The sequence below is a fragment of the Vipera berus genome, assembly GCF_964194415.1.
Source record: "Vipera berus genome assembly, chromosome: 1".
In the NCBI taxonomy this organism is placed as follows: domain Eukaryota; kingdom Metazoa; phylum Chordata; class Lepidosauria; order Squamata; family Viperidae; genus Vipera; species Vipera berus.
Window position 1 is genome coordinate 327,223,549 of NC_138202.1, and position 24,041 is coordinate 327,247,589.

Genomic DNA, 24,041 nt, shown 5'->3' on the forward strand with positions numbered 1-24,041 from the left:
AACTCCATGTCCTTCATTCTATTGATTATTACTTGCTTTGCTTGGTCAAAGCCTAGGGACATTAAGAATACCGATGAGAGCCCATAATCTGTAATCTGTAATCTGTTGCCTGTTTCCAGGGTGAGGGGAAGTTGTCAGTCAACACTAGCGGGGACAGTCCTTCTGGAAAGAAATGCATTTTAAGCCAATGAATGATCATCATCTTCCAGGCTCTTACCTGAATTTGAGGCATGCCTGTCTCAATTCTTAACTGGGCATTTGGAGTTCCTTTGGGTGCAGCTAAAATGGCTCTCAGGAATTTGGTTTGTATGGTTTCTAGCAAGATTTCTTTGCAAGGATTCCTGTTTGTGCCCCATATAGAATTTGCGCCAATGTTTTGGCCTCGAAAAGTTTTAAGGCAGCAGGTACTAATTGACCTCTGCCTGTATAAAAGAAATGTTTGATTGCATTTGAGGACCTATTAGCTGCTTGCAAAGAATGATCCAGGTGTGCCTTCCATGTTCCTTGCGAGTGGAAAACCACCCCTAGGTATCTAAATGTTCTAACCTGTTCTAAACTATGTCCTTCTATTTTCCAGGAGAATTGGCTGGGTCTTTTAGCAAAAGCTAAGATTTTTGATTTATCAGAGTTAAGGACCAACTTGTTCTGTCTGCAATAGCCAAGTGTTACCCTAATTGCTCTCTTCAGTCCTACAGGAGTTTGTGAAATAATAACAGCATCGTCGGCATATAGGAGAATCGGGATTTTGCATTGTTCTAGGTTAGGAGGATGCAGATCAGGATTCTGTAAGAGATCGATCAGGGGGTTGATATAGAAGTTAAAAAGGGAGGGGGACAGGATGCAACCCTATTGTACCCCTTTTTGTACCCTTCCTGGGCCAGTTAAAGTCACTTGAGGATTACACCTCACTTTCAAGGTGGAATTGGCATACAATTTTTGTATGAGGAAAAGGAAGCGTTTATCAATAGTAGTGCATTTTAATTTCTCCCAGAGGATGTTCCTGGATAATGAATCGAAGGCCTGCTTAAAATCAAGGAAGGCCACGAAAAGAGAGGATTTTTTTTATATGTGTATTTTTGTACTAGATGGTGAAGTACCAAGATATGATCCATCATTGATCTTCCTTCTCTAAAACCAGCTTGTTCATCTTTGATTATCCCCCCCAAAATTAGCCAATAATGAAGTTTATAATTTAGGTGTTTGGGATACAGTTTACTAATAACACTCAGAAGACTAATGGGTCTATAATTGCCGGGGTCATTTCTACTTTCTGTTGGAGGTCATGATATAAGTTAATTAATTGCACACAATTCTGATTTAGCTCCCAAGGCAATAGAGATTGGGGCTGGGGGCTCCCAGATGGAATAATGAGAGCTGGTACGGTATGGGGCAAAGTGGGACAGTCCAGAAATTCCATTAAGTGCATCATCCATCCATACATGCATACCAATTGTCATTATAAAAATTATTTTACAAAGCTACAGCCTGAATTGCCAGAAACATTAAAAAGTGCTATTAATGCTTAGGTACTTACTCTTAATAAAAATAATAAAAGGTAAAACTGGCTCAATTTCCCAACAAAAAGCAATGGAAAAAATAATAATAGCAGCAATAACAACAACAGTTGAAGAGCTGGCAGCTGTGATTGTACATTGTTTGGTATATAATAATAATACATCCTGCAGCAATACCTTTAACACATTTAAACAACATCTCCCTATCACAGGTTCTTAAGAAAGACTGGCTAGGTGGATAAAAATGTCAAGTTCAGTCTAAACATCTGGCTGACTGCAACCAACTGTAATAATAATAAATTAAATTTGTATGATGCTCAATTCTCAATGGCGTCTAGGTATTAGCAAAACATGTGTCTTTAAGAGGGGCTTTGATGGTTTTCCTTTTGCTAAGTAAATACCTTCTTGAAAGAAAGAAAAAATTAAGCATTTGGTTGACCACTGTGGCAGCAGAATATTAAGTTAGATTGGTCTTGCAAAATCGAATCTGGGTCAGTCACTGGGACCAGAGATTTACCCTTCCAAGCTTTTGGACTCATGCTGGGGCCCATCTTCAAAGAACTTTTCTCTATTGGAATACGTGCTTTGGGCTATAAGATTATTATTAGATGGTCTTAATTCTCATCTGGCAGAGTTTGGGGGTTGTTACTATATAATTGACTATATTTATATGGATTTATTTAAACTAGGTCTAGATGGAGTTTGTTTTTTGTCTTTTGTCTCCATAGTGAACGTATCAGCATGAGGCAATCGAAAGTGGATAAGCTGTATGCAGGCCTGAAAGACCTTGCTGAAGAGAGGAGGGGCAAGTTGGATGAGAGACACCGGCTATTCCAGCTGAACCGTGAGGTGGATGACTTGGAGCAGTGGATAGCAGAAAGGGAAGTGGTGGCTGGGTCCCATGAACTGGGACAAGATTATGAGCATGTTACAGTAAGTAGCCTGGATTCCTAGTTCCTTTCTTTTATGCACTGTATGGTAATGTGCAATATGGGAAAATATAGTTAATATATACAAAATTGTAATCAAAACATAAATGCAATGAAAATGTAAAAATATTAAAAGGCATGATGCAGTCTTGCGCAATACAGAATGTGTTAACAGAATGTGTTAATTAATATGAAGGATAAAAGTTGCTTAGTGTATTTCAACTTGCATTCTATTATTAATTCCTTTGAATGTCCTATGTAATGAAAAGCAGAAAAATATGCTGGGTATTTTTGAGCCACAGAAATTAATTTCAGAGTCAGAATATATATTATATATGATACAGTTTTATTGATGTCCATTTTCCTTTGAATGTAACTTTAGTATATTATTAGTTGGGCAGTAAGCTTTGTGTGTTCACACTATTTTTCCTCCAATTTATCATTTTGATCCAAGGCTTATTTACACAAGCATCCTTTTTTCTTTCAGATGTTGCAAGAGAGATTTCGTGAATTTGCCCGAGACACTGGGAATATTGGACAGGAGCGTGTTGATACCGTCAATCACATGGCTGATGAACTCATTAATTCTGGACATACTGATGCTGCTACTATTGCCGAGTGGAAAGATGGTCTCAATGAGGCCTGGGCTGACCTCTTGGAACTCATTGACACAAGAACACAGATCCTTGCAGCCTCTTATGAACTCCACAAATTTTACCATGATGCCAAGGAGATCTTTGGACGAATACAGGATAAACATAAGAAGCTGCCTGAAGAACTTGGGCGGGACCAAAACACAGTAGAAACCTTGCAAAGGATGCATACAACATTTGAGCATGATATTCAGGCCTTAGGAACGCAGGTGTGCATGTTAAATAAACACATTATCATGTTTCTTTATAATTAAAAGAGCCTGTAGCTTGCATGGCTTTGGATTCAGAAAAGGAGAGTTCACGTTTTTCAAATTTGTCAAGATTGTCTTCATTATTTCCTATTTTTGATTTTTACATTCTGCATGTGTATTTCTGCAGTTCAAAGCCTTATAATAATAGGAAATCTTGGTTTCTTTGTATAATTATTATCAGAGAACTGAAGATATGACAGTGATTATCAAGAGATCCTTAACAGAATGATCAGCCTAATATTTAAATGGATCGCATTTAGGAAAATTCAAATAAAAAGCAATTGCTGAAGAGGAATAGTGGCAAATAGCTGTTGTTTTCAAACTCTGTGGCTGCCTGAAAGAATTCATTTAACCAGCATTTATAAAAGCATGGAGTCAATAGACTTGAGTAGATTCAATCTTATTATTTTATATATATTATTTCGTTGATTCCTAAGGCTACCCACTCTTCAATGACTCTGAGAAGCTTGCAAGTAATTAGAAACAATAAGAATTACAAAATATTAATAAAGAAACACACTGAGGAGGCATCAGTTTCAATTATATTACAGATTATTTATTTATTTATCTATTTACTTATCTTCTATGCCTTCCCCCTCTCTAACCAAAGTGACTCTGGGCGGCTTAGAGTACATAAGAGGATCTCTGCTGACTTACAGCAAAACCCATATTGTCAAGTATTTTGCATCACTGTGGTCTGTGGATGCATTTGGGAAGCTCACAAGTATAAGAAGGTTATTAGGCCACTTCTACCATTGCTTCCCAGCAATTAATATGTAAGGTATCCTACTTGCATTTTGGCAGGTGATACATAGCTATTAAAATTAACAGCCACTGATAGCACCATAATTAATGCATTTGTCTAGGCCTATTTTGATGGCAGCAAACTCCATAATTTACCTATTTGTTCTTTCTTTTTTTGGCACATGGAAAATCTTCGTGCTAGAATAGGGACTTGATTTGTTGATGGGTGGTGAAAAAAAGCTCTTCTATAGAAAATAAATTCCATGGAATTCTTCAATGGGGATTGTCAGTTGTAACTTTCATAAAGTGGCTGGGCATTCTCTAGAAGTTTCCTTGATTTTTTTTTAAAAAAATTCTTTAACATACCAATATTACTATCAACAATTACAAAAGAGCCCTATATGATTTAAAACTGCTTTTTGGTTGAGGCTTTTAATTTTTAAAAGGAGACAATAATTATAGATAGGAGGGGGGAAGGACTACAATATCTACCTCCAAACATTTTCCTAAAATTTTTAAGACATTAAAAATTGGATCCCCATTCACATGTGAATGTTTGGCATGGGACCAAGGTAGTAGTGGTGGTGGTATTTCAGAATTTATAAAAAGAGATTTTTAATTCTGCCTCTATCAGTATAATTTCTAAAAGGGGCCAGAATGTATTTATTTGTATGTAATTAAACAGTATAGTGGAAACATTTAAACCCTAAAACACGATGTCAGGAAATTGGATTACTGTGCTGCACAGAGGGACTCAACTCATATAATTTCGTGAATTGTTTAAACCCTTAGCACATCTATCTATTTTCCATGAATGGAGAATTAGCAACTTTGCCCTCAGTCATTAGAAATCATCAGTTCAGTATGCCATTCAAGTTTTAATTATATATTGCCAGTATGGCTGGGTAATTTCAAAATGTAAAAGAAACTTGGTGTTTAGTTGCAAGTTTGGGTTTTTTGTTTTTAAATAAAAGGAGATATTAATCATCAGATTCTGCAGCTTTCCTGTGTCCTCAGAAGTTGCAGCATAAATAAAGCCCCAATGATGAATCTATTTCAGCAAAGCACGTTTGATAAAGAGGCATAAATAATCCTAAGTATCTGCCTTCACAATTGTTTTGACTGCTTTGTTTCCATTTTTTTTTTACATCAGGTGAGACAACTCCAAGAGGATGCTGCCCGACTTCAGTCTGCCTATGCTGGGGACAAGGCTGATGATATCCAGAAGCGGGAAAATGAGGTTTTGGAGGCATGGAAAACATTGCTAGATGCCTGTGAAGGACGCAGGGTCAGACTAGTGGATACTGGTGACAAATTCCGTTTCTTCAGTATGGTCCGTGACCTCATGCTTTGGATGGATGATGTAATTCGCCAGATTGAAGCCCAAGAAAAGCCAAGGTAAGCAGGACTAACATACAGAAACTTAGGCTATAGGTCTTTTATAGCAGTAAAGTGGGCTGCTATGAAATCTATGACAGCTATTGAAATTCTGAAATATTTAGGTTTAATTATAAAGGTAAAGGTTCCCCCGCACATGCGTGCTAGTCGTTTCCGACTCTAGAGGCCGGTGCTCATCTCCGTTTCAAAGCCGAAGAGCCAGCGCTTGTCTGAGGACGTCTCCGTGGTCATGTGGCTGGCATGACTAGACGCCAAAAGTGCACGGAACGCTGTTACCTTCCCACCGGAGTGGTCCCTATTTTTCTACTTGCATTTTTTACGTGCTTTCGAACTGCTAGGTTGGCAGAAGCTGGGACGAGTAACAGGCGCTCACTTTGCTACGCGGCACTCGGGATTCGACCCGCCAAACTGCCGACCTTCTGATCGACAAGCTCAGCGTCCTAACCCACTGAGCCAATTAGATGAATTCAAATCCAAATTTAATGAAAAAAACAATGGGGCGCTTGTTGATCTAGGCGTTCTGTTTCAAGGTTGCAGGCATGCACATGCAGACACAATTCTAAAGAACTGAAGTATTTACTACAGTTTAGGTAGATAGCCACAGACAGGATTGTAATTCAAATCCCTACGGAGCATGCTTGGGTAAAAAATGCCAATTACAGTCTAAGAAGCAAGAGTCACAAAATGCGAAATTAGGTGATAAGCCAATCAAAAGAGTCAAAGGGTGATGAGCAAGAAGCCAGAACAAGAATCACAAACCCGGAATACCAAACAAAGACTGAAAACAAAGCAGCTATGTAAGTCTGTTTGCAGACAGTTAACTAAAATTATTCATGCCTCACCCTTTGCCTAGCAATGAGCCTCATTGAGGAGTGTTGTTATGCTCCTCACTTCATGCTTCTAGATCTGGGGCTTGGAAGTCATGGCTTGTCTTTGATTGCTCCAGCTGAACAGAAGATGCTTGTATCTGATCAACCTCAAATGAATTCTGGCTTAATGATTCCTGAGGCTGAAACTGACAATCCACAAGCTCAACTGGAGCAACATTGTAGGAGTCAGAGTCAGATACTGAAACGTGGCTCATAACATTATGTTTCTACTTGTAAAGTAACAATTGAGACAAAAATACACTACCTCAGAATGAAGTTGGTCTCTCTGCTAACAGTGAGCCATAAAGTCAAAGATTGTACATTTTTTTTTCACCTGGACAAACAAATGCTTGTACAGCTATAAGAGGCCAACAAGATTTCTAGGTTCACAATTTTGCCTATTCTTCAATGATAATTGCACCTTTTCTATTTGACTTGGACAAACTGGAATGGATTTGATCCTTTTATAGTTGTTTTTCCAATTTAACTGCAGAATACAGAGTTAGGCTTGCAGGTAACCCTCACTTAACGAAGCAATTGGGACCGGAATTTCCCACCATCAAGCAATGCAGTCATAAAGCACAATGTTAATGATTGCATTGCTTAGCCCCAGCAATCCCAGCCGTCCCTATTGCCATCGTTCTGATTGTTGTTGTCTGAAGTGTGGGGAGGGTGTGGAATTGTGCAACAGTGAGTTCCACATTTAAGATGTAATATTTAGCTTTTAACATATATGGCTGTTAAAGAAAAATAGGATTAAATAGAGCAAAGCAGGCATAACTCCAGAAAATGGATTGCTGTTATCCAAAAGAAAGAATGAGACCTCTAATGTGGATTAGAGTCCTTTTTATAGGTTTTAAGACAAATTTGCTATTTGGATTTTAAATTACCTATATTTTATTTTAGGGATGTTTCTTCTGTAGAACTGCTGATGAACAATCACCAAGGGATCAAAGCAGAAATAGATGCCCGAAATGATAGCTTTACAACCTGCATTGAGCTTGGTAAATCATTGCTGGCAAGAAAACACTATGCTTCAGAAGAGGTACTGTGTGCTTTCTGACTACAGATAAGCAAAGAGTATATAAAAACTCTCTCTCTTGGAGTAGGTGAATTTTTACATTCCCCCTTTCCACTTGCATACATACGTACCAGTAGGCCTGACTTAACAATCACAACCGTGACTGGCAACTCCATCACTAAGTGATGCAGTCATTAAGTGAGACATCTCATGACCATATTGTGATTTTATTGCCAGTTTCTCTATTGACTGATTATCAGACGTTAGCTGTGAAGCATGCAACTGGCGTTCATCATGTGACTGGGATGCTGCAACTGTCATAAACTCCTGCTGGTTGCAAAGTCCCAAATCTCAATCACATTACCTTGGAGATGGCGCAATCATTATAAGTGGGGGAACCATTTGTAAAGTTATCTTTCAGCACTGTTGTAACTTTGAATGGATAGGATTACCTGTAGTTTGAATTGTGCTCACACTTAATTAGAAGCTAGTGCTGAAGTACAAGTAAAATATGTCCTTATACCTTTAAAACATAGGTAGTCCTCAGCCTCTTATAGGGACCATTCAAAATTATGACAGTGCCAAATGAATGGTAGTTAAGATCGGTCTTCAGAGTTTTGCCCATTCCACCACCCTCTGCAGGCATGTGATCATGCTCTGAGTGCTGGGCAGTTGGGTCACACCTACAACCAGTTGTAGTGCCCTATGATCTCATGATTGCCATTTGCAATCTTTCTTCCCAGTTTTCCCACAAAATCAAGTCTCCCCCACCTGTGCACCAAGTTGGTGCTGCACCAGCCACTTGTGCATGCTCCCCAATCCAAGCCATGCCTCTCATGTACCCTCCCTGACCTGTGCCACACGTCTAGTGCACAACCCTGCATCCTTGCACACTTTCCCCATGCCAGACTTCTTGACTCTCCCAAATCTGTGCACCTCCCCTGACTTGTGCTGTGTCTCACACTTTTCCTAACTCATTCCATGCTCTTATGTACCTGCTAACACTCTGCACCTTCATACACCTTCCATGACCTTCCCTCACATCTTTGCACAGCCTCCTTGACCCTCTCATCCCGTGCAGCCCCTTGCTTCCTCCTGCACCCAGCAGCAGCCACTTACCTGCCTGCCAGTTTAGGACTTGCAACTTTCTGCTAGCTCCCCCACTGACTTTGGTTGTTAGAAGTCAGCAAGAAATTGGCTCACCTAACAACCATGGGATTCAGTTAACAGCAGCAGTTAATGTGCTTAGCAAGAGAAATTTCAGTCCGGTTGCTGTTATAAGTTAAGAACTACTTGTAGCAGAATTTAAATATAATCCAATTCACAGAGTTAATGTACCTGGTGAAATAAAACACTTTAAGCTTTATTGCTACAAGGTTGTAAGTGAAGTTCCAAATGGAAGGATAGTTCCAAAATGGTAGCACTAATGTATGTAGAAGAACATTTTTCCAGTTGCTACTGTTAAAAGTAAGTTCAAGTCATTATTTTATTTATACATTAAATGTATTAGTCATTATTCTTGGCTCTGGGTTTTAAATATTATCACAAGAATGCTGTGGCAGTAATGCTGTGTTGTGGCTCATTTATTATGGTTGTTTGGAACTATGTTATAATTAATTACAAAGTCTATAGATGATACTGATTTCCATTTTAAACATTTCTTTTAGATAAAAGAGAAGTTACTGCAGTTGACAGAAAAGAGAAAAGAAATGATTGACAAGTGGGAAGACAGATGGGAGTGGCTGAGATTGAGTAAGAATCCCAAATCTGCCTGTTTATAATGGCATGACCTTTTTTGTTTTTGAAGAATTGTAGTTTCCATGAATTGTATTTCAGATTGTAAAGATATAAGTGATGGTTTCCTTCCTTCCTTCCTTCCTTCCTTCCTTCCTTCCTTCCTTCCTTCCTTCCTTCCTTCCTTCCATTTATTATTGTTGGAAAGCTTATAATTAAAAAAAAATATTGTGGCAGATGTTCCTATTAGTCAGAGCCTACTTGGTCAGGTTGAAAGGATAATAGAAAGACATTCACAGTATATGTAAGTAAATATGCATAATAAAACAAGAATAAAAAATACTAATGTGGGACAAAGGAAAATTATCTAAATATTTTCATATTCACTCTTAATTTTTGTGGCAGTCAGACCACAGGTCATACAAGAGAAAAGAGATTTGCACATGTTGTATCCCAACAAGAGTTTAAAGAATCTGCCCTTGGGACTGGCCATGCTGTGGGAGACTCCTGGGGGTTTCCCCATCCTTGTGGTATAGTATAAAGTATAAAATATTTACTAGCTCTGAACATGGTATATTTCTGACTTTAACTTAGTTTTGGAAGTGCACCAGTTTTCAAGGGATGCCAGTGTTGCCGAGGCCTGGCTGTTGGGACAGGAGCCATATTTATCAAGTCGTGAAATAGGGCAAAGCGTGGATGAAGTGGAGAAGCTCATCAAGAGGCACGAAGCATTTGAAAAATCAGCAGCAACTTGGGATGAAAGATTTGCAGCACTTGAAAGACTTACCACGGTAGGTTACAAGAGCCCATTCAGATGTTTTTCATGATTATTACCTGACTTTAAATTCTCTAATTAATCACACAAATCATTAATCAAGGATAACCAATATTTATTAAATATAATTACATTAATCAAATAAAAACAATATTTCTGAAGTGAGCATAGTTAGTGCTTTGAAGTATCATATGTTTACATTGCATTAGTGGGAGCAGCAGAAATCACATCACCCCAAAAATGACACTCACAAAATCCTAATTTTTATATAAATTCAAGTTAAAATGGCTGGAATCTTGCAAAATTGCAGTGTTGTAATTATTGCAGTGTTATTGCAGGCAAGCTCATAATAGTTTTAAGGAAGAGATCCTGACATTTGGCAATCCCTTCAGATTTTGGCCAATACTATAGTTGACTACTACAGGTAGTCCTCACTTTACAACCACAGTTGAGCCCAAAATTTCTGTTGTTAAGTGAGACAGTTGTTAATGACTTTTCTTGCCACAGCTATTAAGTGAATCACTGTAGTTGTTAAGTTAGTAACATGGTTGTTAATGGAATCTGCTTTTCCATTGACTTTGCTTGTCAGAAAGTCATAAAAGGGGATCACATGACCCTGGGACACTGGAACTGTCATAAATATGAGTCAGTTGCCAAGTGTCTGAGTTTTGATCATGTGACCAATGGGATGCTGCAATGGTTAAGTGTGAAAAACAGTCATAAGTCACTTTTTCCAGTGAATTATTGTAAAGTCAAGGTCTACCTAAAATAAACATCCCTTCTTGTGTAAAAAACAAGAGATTAGTAATACCCATTTTAAAATATTCTCACTAGTTACAGCTTTTTAAAAAAGTTTGTAAATTATAATTAAGAAATTGAACTTGCATTGATTTTAAATTAGAACAACTGTGGTTACATTTTTACAATATCTTTTACTATTGTAATGAATGGCCTTCATCCTAATTGATACTAGGATATATAAAAGTTATGAATAGACTGAGGCATATTAATACAGAACTATAAGCAGTAAAACTTCATCATTAATAAAAAATCAGTTGCATTTTTTAAAAAAAAAGTTTAAGATTTAAACCAGGTTTGAAACTTTAAAATGTCTTGCTAAATCAATAAGCTTGCACCTGATGTTGTAATGATGGCACCGTCAAACAGCATTGCAAAAATTGGGTAAATAAGCTTAAGTGGCTCATAATCTTTGCCTTTTCTCACTCTGCCAAAAAAGAAAGGAAGCAATGAGGTTTCTAAAACTCTTTTTCTAGCTCAGATTAAAACCTTAGCTGGAGGTGTGAAAACAACAGCAGTGGCTGTCCTTCCTTTGCAGAGTGCTTGATCCTTCTCCCATCTCATTCCACTTCTTCCAATGATTTTTACCTGAGGAGAAAAGGGGGAAAAAAGGAGCTAGGGTACTTTAAATGTCAGGAAATATGGTCTAATGGTTCATGGGAAGTGTAGTTTCCCCTATTTGAAGTATTTAGGGCAGCATGTCAAACTCGTGACGTCGCACAACGCATTGGGACTTTTTCCCCATTGCCAGCAATGGGGCAGGTGCAGTTTTGGTGTGACGCATCTGGCCCGCGGGCTGGCAGTTTGACATGCTTGATCTAGAGGATTAAAATTACAGAAATTGGATTATTCCGTTGGAGTACAATGATTTTTTTTTCTGTCTTGCAGTTGGGAATAGCCTACTACAGCCTAACTGTTATGTCTGATATGAGAGATAAGGAGCCTCACCCTCCACTATCTGGGCTTAATGGGATAAAAAATTCAATCTGTGAATGAAGGAACCCTAATTTATTGCTTTCCTGAATCTTCTCTCTTCCTGCAATCTCATTCTCTTCTCTCCCCTCCAGTTGGAATTGTTGGAAGTACGTAGACAGCAAGAGGAAGAGGAGCGGAAGAAACAGCCTCCTTCTCCAGAGCCAAGCCCCAGGACTGGGGAGGAGTCTCAGTGGTGAGTATCTGGAAAAGGATATGATGTAACACAAAAGTAAAACCTCATATAAAAGCTCAGTTAAGCTTTCTTCAGATACCCAGCTGTAGGTGAATATTTTTAATAAATATTCATTCATTGCTTAGAGCTACTGTATATGCAATTTCATCATGAGGAAAATACTTTGATGCAGGATTAAGCAATCTTTAGGTGGTCAAGAGCCATACTAATCAGAGGACCTGAAGGCCACAAAGTTGATGGTGCAATATCATACATCTTAGTAGGGAACACCCTTTGGAGTCATTTTTCACAGTGACGACCTAATTTGGTGTGTATGATACAATTTTCATATACTTCTCATATCAGAATATCAGTTGTCAGTATTATGTTCAATGAGTGCATTCTTTCTGAATGCTACAAAAAGACTTAAAAGCCACTTGTGATATAGCAAGCGCACTCTCTTTTGTGTTTGCATGCTGGCTTAATTACAGAGTAGGCCATAACAAACCCAAAAGGGAACAAGGAATTTTTTAAAAGATGAATTTAAGTATAGATGTGTAGTATAGGAAAAAGGGTGTTTTTTTTAATTCAGTTTTTTTTGAAGATCATTTGAACAGTAAATCGCTATTGCCTTGCATTAGCATGGAAATCATGTCCATCTATTGAAAGTTAAAAACTTTGCATGTATCTGTGTTTGCTGCTAGAAATTCAGACTTGATAGGACTGGATATGTGTATGAAAGACATTGAAATGGGAAGTTTGCATGTGATGCATTCTGCCATTCAGGAAAAGATATTAAAAAACAATTCAGGCATTCACAATGGTGGTTCTCAGGGAGACAAGTTCTTCTCTGAAAATGTTACATTCTGATTTAATATACTGCACAAATCAATATATGAAAAAGAAAAGTAAAAAAAAGGAATAAAATCTGTTTGGAAGATCAAGATGAAAGACAATTCAAAGTAAAAGTTCACCTTCCAAAGATTTAATAAAGTGGTAATCGGAGTACACTAGATTACATTTTCAGGTCTTGACAGATTTAAGCAGATATCTTGGTTAATTAAAAGTAACTTGTCTTTTGTATTACCTTTCACTCTTGGCTTTATCTTTTCTACAGGGATGGCATAAAAGGAGAACAGGTTGCCCAGAATGGTTTGTCACCAGACCAGGAATCTCCCCGGGTTAGTTACCGTTCCCAAACCTACCAAAAGTACAAAAACTTTAATAGTAGATGGACAACTACTGACCAACCACAACCTGGACTCTGAGATGCAAAGCAGTTTGTGAGAAACCGTTGGCTGCTCTTTCTTCTGTTCCTCTTTATTTACTTTCAAGTTCCTTTCACTGCCCCTCTCTCCCACACCTTCAAGATACCAAGCTTCATTTAACAAATATCCACCACATATACTGAATATATACCTACATATATATTCATTCATTTGTTGAATTTGATATTTTAGATGCTGTCAGATATTTGGTTGCATTGCTTCATTGTTTTTGTTTCATTATCTCTTATTGTGAGATTTTCACTTTGTTAATAGCCTTGAGAATTTTTGCAGTTCAAGCCACTTCTTTATGTGAGTAATTGAAATGTAATGAAATCTCATCAAAATCGAAGACAAGAAGTAGAATCTGACAGGTATGATGCTTCTAGCTGTACTAACAGATTTGAGAGCAAAATGCTGGCAAAACAACAGCATTGTCACCAAAGAATTTGGGTGTACATACTGCAGAGGAGACAAGAGGGGGACTTAAACAAGGTAGAAGCACCTGGCTATGGATATATTGTCTAGAGGTTAATATCGTTTCGCATTCCAAGCAAATGATATCATGAATCAACAATACATAACAGAAATAAATAACAGAATAACAGAGTTGGAAGGGATCTTGCAGATCTTCTAGTCCAACCTCCTGCTCAGGCAGGAAACTATACCATTTCAGACAAATAACAAGATTGTTTTGAAATTAGTAACTAATTATCTCTAACAACTGGATCACTTCTGATTTCACATTACCTCTACAAGGATTACTTGAGATGTGAGCGCTTCAGTTCACCTGTATAGAAATTTAATTAAGCTTGGAGGTGTAGAAATGTCAGACTTGGTCCTAAATTCTGTTAGCTTCTAGGTCCCATTACAGTCAGTGAGATTATACAAAAGATTTCTCTCTCATCCCTTGAATATGTGCCTGTATTCAAGGAAAAATGGGCATGCAGATTACAGTGTAACAGCCAGGGGCTACTTTCACTTTTTATTTTCAGACCAAACATGCAGTTTAATGCAGTGGCGTAACGTGGGTTGTCAGCACCCGGGGCAAGCACCCGGCCGCTGCACTGTCCCTCCCCCAGATAGTCCCTCGCTCTCTCTCCGCACCGCACCGCACGCCTGGCACCCCCCCCTCCACAGTGGGCGGCGACCCGGCGGCTTGGATCGGATTCGCACAGCCAGCACTGCAGTGAGAGAGAGTGAGTGAGCCAGGCAGGGGCAGAGAGCTGCGAGTGCGAGCGCGCCCCCCCAGATGTTGCACCCGGTGCGGCCGGGCCCCCCTGCACCCCCCACGCTACGCCACTGGTTTAATGAACCATAGTGTGAATGACCTGCTACGTATAGAGACCAGGAAGGAAAGGTTTTATGATATCTAAACCTGAGATAATACTTACATGCATCTGTACAAGCTAGGATTTGTGGTGTCCTTGGTGTTCCCTGAGCTCGGTGGTTTTCCGTACATGTTTCATTACCAAACTAGATAACATGATCAGCTAGGACTTGTTGGCTAGAAATCCCTGATTAAAAGCTGGTTTACAAATCTTGTTTGCATTTTCTGATCATCTCAGGATTGGATGTGATTAAACCTATCCTTGTTTATGGCTTAAATTTTATGCATTCTCAAAATATAGATGATCATGTTAACTAGTGTGTATCAGAAGTGATTAAACCAAAAGGTTTGACTCAATCAGTGATTAGTACCAGAAAAATCAGAGTTGCTTATGCCTTATCACCCAGATCAGTTCTTACCACAAGAAGTCTTTCAAACTGAATTCATAAGCACACATAATAAAGGAATAAATCTCAGTGAAAGCAGAATTTTTATCAATAAAAAAAGTATAGGGATCGGTCTTATGACATTGATGTTTTGCAACTATAAAGCATTTAACAATTAAAATTATCCTTTTTTCAAAGTTTAGATACATATATCTTTATATTTCTGCACAGTTTTTATTTCTCCCTATGCCACATAAGTTAGGCCAAGGGAAGGAGCATGACATTTCTTTTCATATGTTCACATGTCACAGTACCCACTCTCTTTGAAATAGTAATCTTTGATGCCCAACTTGTTTTTAGTTGAAGGAGGCCTTGGCTATATGCGTGGCCATATTCTTGTGGAAGGGAGAAGAGAAGAATAAGATTGACACTTTAGCTCCTAATCCATATTCCTCTACACAGAAAGTGTGACATATGGGAAGACTATTATGAAGAATAGAGGGAAGAAGTAAGATGGGTAGAGAATGAAAATCTTATTCTGTTGAAGTTATGTGAGACCCCCATAGTGAAATTTGGGGGGGGGGGAAATAATTTGGAGCTGGCTCCAGAATTAGAGTGAGGCAGTGTCCTTAGACAGCAACAAAGATTTTTAGTTAACCTCACCAAGTGTCTCTAAATTATTTTTAAAGCAATGGAATATTATATGTGTACAGTATGACTATTATATTGCTTTATAATGCTACTTCAGAAACTTGGGTTTATCCATAGTAGTCCCATCCACTTCTTTGTGAAACCTGCAGTAAAATGGCGTACTGGAATCCAATTACTGCTTTAAATCAGAAAGGTATATACACATGCTGAAAATGCAAAGTAATTCTATTTGTTTTATTCAAACTTATTTTTGTTTAAACTGTGTTTTATTTTCTTAGTGAACAAAACTGATTTTAATGAAAGCCAGTCAAAAACATTTTGCTGCCCCTGGTAGAGCAACCTTCTTCTCAATTCAAAGTATATAGTAGCCAAACACAATCACGTTATTTTGGCATGTGAGGCTGAAAAAATTACCCTATTCTCCATCCACTGTACTGAAATACAATAATAGTATGAATGATTTTCAATTTGCTTTTGATGACTCCTAAATCTTCTCTCAGAGGTATCCGTTTCACTATCCTTAATGATAGGGCTGAAAACAGTTAATAAAATTTGCTAAAGATAGTTAATACCTATTAAATAATGTGCAATTAATGTATTAAAATATTTCATTTTGTAAACCAGATTATGGCATAGTAGATGAGTGGTTTCTAAACATAGATGATAATTGGACCATTAAGAAAGATTGACATAATGTATTTCACTTTCACTCGCCTTTATTTCAGGAAGCATTTCATTTGTAAACTTTACAACTATAGAGTAGTTTCCAACAATTATCTTTAACAAACTGCAGTTAGTAAATCTGGTTTTCTTTTGGCATATGGAAGGATTAAAATAATAACTGGTAGAATTTGTGAGAAACAAGAAAGCTTGGATGTATACTTTAATACACTTTTGTTTTTATTATCATGCACATCTCTTCTTTTCTCTTATCAGGATATCAGCATAAAGCTTCTTAATTTTTTATGTAATTCGATGTGGGGTTTTTTTTAATATTTTGGTCTTCTGTTGCACTTAATGTTTGATCTCTGCCCCTCAAAGTGCATTAAAGAATGCAGTAATTAGAAGTGCATTCTAGTCACAAGTGTCTGAGGCATTTCAAAATAATTGGCTATATATTCAATAGAAAACTAGTACAAAGTATATCTGATCTTAATCCCAGAGAGAGGTGCTGCAATTCTCTCCATTAATCATGGGTTATAATTTGGTTAAAAAAATTACATTCAAAATTATGTTGATTATAAGAATGTATGGGCTACATTTTATTGCCACAAATTTCTTCATTATTCATCATCTAATGAGAGAGAGGTTCAGGAGGAAAAAGACAATGCAATATTTATTTATGCACTTTGAAAGCAAGGGAGGGATATCACTCTCCCTCTCCCACTGCATCAGAATTTGCAAACCTCAAGAAGAAGCTGACCACTAAATTGTTTTGCTATTAACCTTCCAGAAATGAAAATGTGTATTCATAACAAGCCTATGTCCCATCTGTTTCATTGTTGTTGTTAACCCTTAGCACCCATGTTATTGTCTGCATGCTCAGAGCATGTTTCCATTAAAAGTTTATTTAGCTCCATTCTTTACCCCTCAGCTTTTTGGTGTCATGCATAGTTTGCCTACATGTTTATTTGTTTGGGGAGGGGTGTTTTGTTTATGGTTCAAAGTATTTAATTTTAAAAAGGCCATAAAAAATATCTGTCACTAAAAAGAAATTAGGAAGCTTTTTTTAGTGCCTCAAGAATTCAAGGCATTCCTGCAGTTGTCTCATCTACACCAAGACAATTTCTTCACTGCCTTGGGTATGCCTGCCCAGATAATCCAGCTACTTTGCCAGCAACTATAGCTCAAAAGTCAGATCTATAGTGATGATCATTTAATGGCAGAACTGTCACAAACTGGGGAGCAGCAGTGTTGATTTAACAGCTATGCAATACAGTACCTCCCAATTTTGCTTACAGTTTCATTGCCTGTGATGTAGACACAGGGTTTAGAGGCTAACAGTGCTATGATAAAAGAAAAAGTATTTTCTTTCTTTTACAAACATTTTAACTTTTCCCACTTTATGGAATCTTATTGGGACTGTAATTTTCTCTACTTTTATTGTCTGCTCTGATTTAATTGACACTTAATTTTATTCAAAATCTGCAAGCAAGTAAATTAAATATTCTCATATTATTCAAGGGACCATTTGTTCCATTCCTTAATGCTAGGAAAGTTCATAGTAAATTTTCCTAATTCTTCAAAAGAAGCCTCTTTCTCACATTCAGAGAAATAGACATAAATATGGGGAGAGTAACTCTATATTAAAAAGCATTCATAGTTATCCATATTTTTGTTTAGTTCAATAGATGGATTGTAGACTACAAGTAATAAGTTCTTTTATGGCAAGAATTAATATTTTAGAGATAAACTTCAATATTGCAGCCTGGCTGAGTTTCAGAACTGAGAATTCTATTTAAAACGAATAAGTTTCTCTGTTTATAAATTTGGAAGCATTTGGGAAAAGTTCTTTAATAAAAGCTAGATGTAAAAGGCTTCAAAATGGTTTACAATGCAATCCTGAACAAACATGTAGTTCAATAGCGTTTATTCCAGGCAAAAGGGTGAGTGTAATCTTGGAAAAGTGACAATTTTATATTATTCTATACATCTGTACTCCAAACGAGGATCCATTATTTCTAATGGAACTTTGTGAGATGTACATATATGGAGAGAGAATTTACAGCCACGATTGCAGTTGAATCAGATGGGAGCCTAGTTGGTTTTTTTTTTAATTAGACCATTTGTATGTGTATTTAACCTCAAAAGTTTCAAGGCTTTTGAAAAGAACACATACATAGCCAAATTCTAAAACTAAAGTAAGAGAACCCAGTATAATTTGGAAACAGTGTTGGAACTTATATATTTTCTGATTGATTAAAAACATTAGGTGTTGGTATTGGGAGGAAAAGAAATATAATATTTATACAAATATTAATATTCCAAACAGGGTCCCTCAAATGGCTCAAAAGTGTAGAAATACTAACATGGGGGTTTAAATGCAACTTAATTTGCTTAAGCCAGTAGTAGGGGGATCAGGTAGACTAAGATACCTTTAAATAGAGCATACATTTACAGTTGAAGGCTAGGAGGAAAGAACTGAGGGCATTCAATTCTTGCATGAGGGCATTCTGTACTCAGATGAAATATTAGTAATCTTTTTGTAATTAGAAAATAAACCATGATGGAAGTTACAGGAAAATTGATAACCACTGTTCATAAAGATCTAATCAAACAATTATAGCTAAACTGGCAAATGTATAGCTTGCTGCCTAATGATCCGCTGCTTCTGTATTATCCCAAGCCTGGCTAAAGCAGCAAAAATGTTTGTAGTAATTATGCCCTTTATGATCCTTTGCTTGTTTCCAGTATACAAATGACACAGAGTGTTCATAATCTACTACTAGAGCATTGAGCAGTGCTAGGCTTTAACTTGCTAATAATGATCCCCACATTGCAGTATTGTAATCCTTTTTGGGCTGCTACCGATGGCTTTTTTGTGGCACAGAACTGAAAATCCCTAAACCTCAATAAATGTTATTTATCCCAACTGGAACCAAACCACCACTGTGAAAGATTAAAGCTTTCAGAATTCCGGTATAAATGATTTAGGGGAATGAAATGGCTGATGAAGACCTCAAGAAGTGACCAGTCAGAGCTGGCCTCTGCTAGGCAACTCAATTGCAACACAACGGGCAACATGACCAACAAAGCGAGTGATGGCCACAGCCTTGGTTCTGTCTTTGTTTGGGGGTAAATAGAAGTGTGATGTTGAGTGATTGTAGTGTTTTTCTGGCTCCTTTAGCACCCAATCCACCCAATTCCAAAGTCCGGTGATTGTGACTTTGAAAGAAATTAACATTGTAACTTTTGATTGATTGCATTCCACCTTCCTCCTCTTAAGCTTGTCTGTCTTTAAAAATCCAAGTTGCTTAGAATGGGGGACATAATGAAAATGCATGCTATCCTCTTCCCAATTTCTGCATGTTGCTTTCTGATTATGTTGGCAATTTGGGGATGGAGTAGGACAGCATTCCTTATACTGATGGTCTGCAGATTTCCCAAACATTATTAGAAATAATAATTGGGGCCTATGGGAGTTGGAACCCCAATATATATAGTGGCTATTGTCCGGGGGAAGACTGAAATAGTAGTAGGGAGTGGGTTGCTCATATGCAGAAACTAAGAGAGGGTTCATTGCCAAATCAAGATATTTTTTATGAATGTTGCTGACTATATTACTTCACTGGCTTAATATAAGAGTTACTGCACTGATTCAGCCACAGAAATTTTATTAACGCGTGAAAGACAGGTGATACCAATCGGTTTGAGCTTTCGTTTCTTCTGCTCTCTCCCAACTTAAAAAAGTGAGATTCTTACTGTTTTAATGAAGTAAAAATATTAAACGAAGTGGCAACAATTCAGGGAATGACACATTTACCAGTCTCTCATTACCAGTTGTGGGATGGCAACATTCACTAGTCAGTAGTGAAGAAATCCTTGTTGGATTACGGTTTGCATTTGGATCTGATCAGTAATGCCAAGTGCAGTAAAACTCTCACAGATGGGTTCTCCCCCTGTCATTCTTCATTGCTTCACTTCTATCAATTGGGTACTAATCTATTGATACCTTCTAATTCCTTTGGCCTCTTGTTGCTCCAGCTGAGTGTGAGAACAGTTTTAATGAGCAATCTAGGCATTGGGACAAAAAGTGTGCAAGTTTTGCAACTGAACAGTTAAGGCATTTCTTTTTTTAAAAGAAACTGTTTCGTGATATCTTCTTATTGAGCAGCAGTTATAATCTCACGCTTGTTTCTTAGATGGGAGAAGCAAGAGAAACCAATGAAATGGTCAATGGGGCAGCAGACCAGAGGACAAGTTCCAAAGAGACAAGTCCAGTTCCTTCACCAACAGCCGATCGCAAAGCCAAGACCAGCCTCCAAGCTCAAACTGCTGCCACTCTTCCAGCCAAAACACAAGAAATACCTTCCGCCCAGATGGAGGGCTTCTTAAATCGTAAGCACGAATGGGAATCACACAGCAAGAAGGCCTCAAACAGGTATTACAATTAAGAGAGAAATTTTAAAAATCTTGGATTTTATTTTAACCAAACATCTCAAACTGGGTGCCCTTCATACGGGAGTGTATATACTGTATGTAGATAGATTATTTGGCCCTGTAATCTTGTATGGTGCAAGAGTTGGCCACAACACACTCATACATACTGTGCTTCCCCGAAAATAAGACCCAACTTGAAAATAAGCTCTAGCAAGATTTTTCAGGACACTCATAAACCTCACCCCCAAAATAAGCCCCAGTTAAGATCGTCAGCCAGATGGACGCATTTAGTACTGTATTTTCTCGAAAATAAGACCTAACCAGAAAATAAGACCTAATGCACCTTTTGAAGCAAAAATTAATATAACACCCGGTCTTATTTTCAGGGAAACATTGTACACACATTTGGCACAGATGCATTCATTCCTTTCCTTCTCTTGTCCAGGAATCCTGCTCCAAATCAGTATATCACTTCTAACAGCAGGAAAGTATTTGTAGTCTTCCTCCCAGCAGTCTTGTTTAAGATCATTGTTTGTTTACTGCCAAGAGCTTCACGGAAACAACAGCATTTCCCTGACACAAAGTTGATAACTGACTAGTTAAGAATGTGAAAGAATTAACAGTTACAGTTACTTTTAGAGATGACCACACTGAGCACTTGCTTTTCACATCTAAGATGCCAGTTTCGAGCCCTGGCTTCTACATTTAAAGAGATGTAGCAAATCTGAAATAAACTATTGCCAGTCAAAATTGCTAATACAAATTAAAATCCAATACAATTGATGCCCAGGTTTTGTTGGACTGATGTCTGTAACTTTGAATGACCTATTTGGGACTGCACTGTAAAAGGAGATGGCTACATAAGGACAAAAGTGTAATTAAAGGCAATTATTATTAGAGTTCCTTTGGTTATTTAACTATTTTTAGGATACGTGCACAAGCTTATAGTGATCCTCATAACTCGTGTGATTTCCAAATCTAAAATAATAAGACTTTGGTGAGCAAAATTATTAAATAGTTAAACACACACTCACACATACACAATATGTCTCATGCAGAGGAGGTATCAGAATGAGGCAAGAAAAGACAGCAATGTGGTAATTTCTTTTGGTAAGCAACAGAACTGGGAATGCGTGTGTCAAAGGGCCCACATTGACCTCCAAGTGGGATCTTATTTAGTGCCTATATGGCTTATGTTGGCATGTCCCCGGTTGATTTCTAACATTGCTGGTGACTTCCTCATAAAGTGATTGAATGTTAATAAAGGAGGAAGACATGCAATCTTGGGTTATAATTTGTTTAGATCTCCTGATTACATACCAGCTGGGAAGAAAGGAAAATATATTTTCTTGATGGCAATAAGCTTGTCAGTTTCAGATGTTTACCAAACTTTTCACTTGCCTGTTCAGGAGTATAGCAATATCATTCATTATTCTGTGCCAACAGTCCCCTCCTTTTAGCAGACAAGACTTTGTTACATCATCTTTTCTTGATTCTGATAACAAATAGAGCCTTCAATTGAAGTTTAGGTCAGAATAAGTAGTCTAACTATAATAGAGATTGCTGGAACAGGCAGTCAAAATGAATATTTATAATCAGTTTCAATAACATCAATTTTCTGCAAGTTATGCAAAGCTTATTGAAAGGATTGCTTCTCATGCCCTTTTGCCTTTCCTGTCCTGATCACCAAATGGGCTGCATGTTGGCCTTGAATCCCAGATTGCACTTTGATCATACATTATATATAGCTGATTTAGCCTAGCGATTGTGTATGTCATCTTTCAGATAGACTTTATAGAAAGAGTAGAAAGGTTTCCCCAATCTTGCTAGTAGACATCTACCTTCTAAATATTAATCTGGTTTAGGAACTCTTAAGTCATTATATTGGAGAAGCACCTTTTCATTGTCCAAGCAGCATTATCTGAGGCAAACCATAGTGACAGCAAAATAATGGCTCATGCATATCATGCAACTGCTGCTATTATTTATTTGCAGCCTAATGTCAGATGTGAATGCATATGTTGTGTGTGATATCATTCATGATGCATTATTTCACACACTCTTGTTCAGATGTTCAGATGTCCAAAATATCCTGTATGCTGCCACTTTCTATTTGCCATTATGCTAATGAAGGCATTTTATTCATTCAAAATTGACAGCTATCAGCTGATGATGTACTGTCTTATGATAAGTATATTTTAACTCTGATATGCTTTCTCTTTTAGTCACTTATAGCAGTGATTGATGATATTTGAATTGAAAATATGAAAGGTTCAGTAGGATAGATTGTTTTAACTGAACTGTTGGATTTACTTGGGTGACCCAAACCCTAAGATTCAGTGTTACAAATAAAACATGTTTCAAAGTTTTTAATTCCGAGATGCATGACAATTTGCATTCCAAAAGCATCCCTTTCCAAAGAGGGCCAAAATATTGGAAAACCGTAGAATTATTATTTACGCTGCCCATAGTTGCTGGACATGAAGCTACTTTTTTCTCTGCTACAAACCAGTCATTCAATGCCTATAGAAAGACAGAGGAAAGTTGGGCTTGTTCATGACAATGACAACACTTGCTTTGCTGTTTCTTTTGTGTCTCAAGATCCTGGCATAATGTTTACTGTGTTATTAACAACCAAGAAATGGGTTTCTACAAAGATGCAAAGGCAGCTTCCTCAGGCATTCCATACCACAGTGAGATCCCTGTGAGCCTGAAAGAAGCGATATGTGAAGTGGCAGTAGAGTACAAGAAGAAGAAGCATGTATTCAAGTTAAGGTAAAAAAACTTTATTTCTATGGCAAAAGAAAGAGCAGTAACCTCCAGCCTACATTCATACATTCCGTCTAAAAAACTTTATCTTCCAAAGTTTAATGCACCTAATTAAACTGAATGTTATGATATTCATTGTTCCAAAACAGGATCTCATAATTTGTCCATAGGTACTGCCTTCCCTCCCACATTGCCTGACCTAGTAAAGAGACGAACGTTTGAACACACTTTGTGATGCTAGGTTTGTCCTAAGTAAAGATATTATCTAATTATGCATTTTGAATTTCGCCCACCTTTCCACCATCAACATAGCTAATATTTCATGTAGCTACTCAGAGGAAACTGAAATTATATAATCTGAAGATGGATTGAATATTTTGTTTGGCACCACATATTTGTAAACTTGCTTTCCTCAAGTAGATCCTACTCATCCAATGTGCATGTCTCAGATCGGGATGCTGGAGGTTCCTCCATCATGCAACAGCAAGAGTATCTTTATATGTTTGTGTAGACTGAATATTGCAGAGATGGATGGTCAGTCTGGCCAATTGATACAAGAAAAGGTCTGCATCTCATATAGCTCATGCTTTGGTAATGGAAACATTTGCTTGATTCAAACATGAATTTGTCCTGAATTACAGGTTAACTGATGGCAATGAGTACCTTTTCCAAGCCAAAGATGAAGTAAGTATTCTCCATTCATTCTT

The 24,041-nt window shown here is 37.5% G+C and overlaps 1 protein-coding gene across 2 annotated transcripts in view; it reads left to right on the forward strand.

The window, feature by feature from the left end:
- SPTBN1 (spectrin beta, non-erythrocytic 1) overlaps positions 1 to 24,041 on the forward strand; it is a 193,035-nt gene that overhangs the window by 163,993 nt on the left and 5,001 nt on the right. For both annotated transcript variants that reach the window (XM_081314580.1, XM_081314581.1), the window contains 11 exons: positions 2,243 to 2,447; positions 2,931 to 3,305; positions 5,245 to 5,489; positions 7,265 to 7,403; positions 9,047 to 9,131; positions 9,708 to 9,904; positions 11,754 to 11,854; positions 12,951 to 13,014; positions 20,328 to 20,566; positions 23,167 to 23,340; positions 23,976 to 24,018. In XM_081314580.1, coding sequence (XP_081170706.1) covers positions 2,243 to 2,447; positions 2,931 to 3,305; positions 5,245 to 5,489; positions 7,265 to 7,403; positions 9,047 to 9,131; positions 9,708 to 9,904; positions 11,754 to 11,854; positions 12,951 to 13,014; positions 20,328 to 20,566; positions 23,167 to 23,340; positions 23,976 to 24,018 — 1,867 coding nt within the window. The remainder of the gene's footprint in view (positions 1 to 2,242; positions 2,448 to 2,930; positions 3,306 to 5,244; positions 5,490 to 7,264; positions 7,404 to 9,046; positions 9,132 to 9,707; positions 9,905 to 11,753; positions 11,855 to 12,950; positions 13,015 to 20,327; positions 20,567 to 23,166; positions 23,341 to 23,975; positions 24,019 to 24,041) is intronic.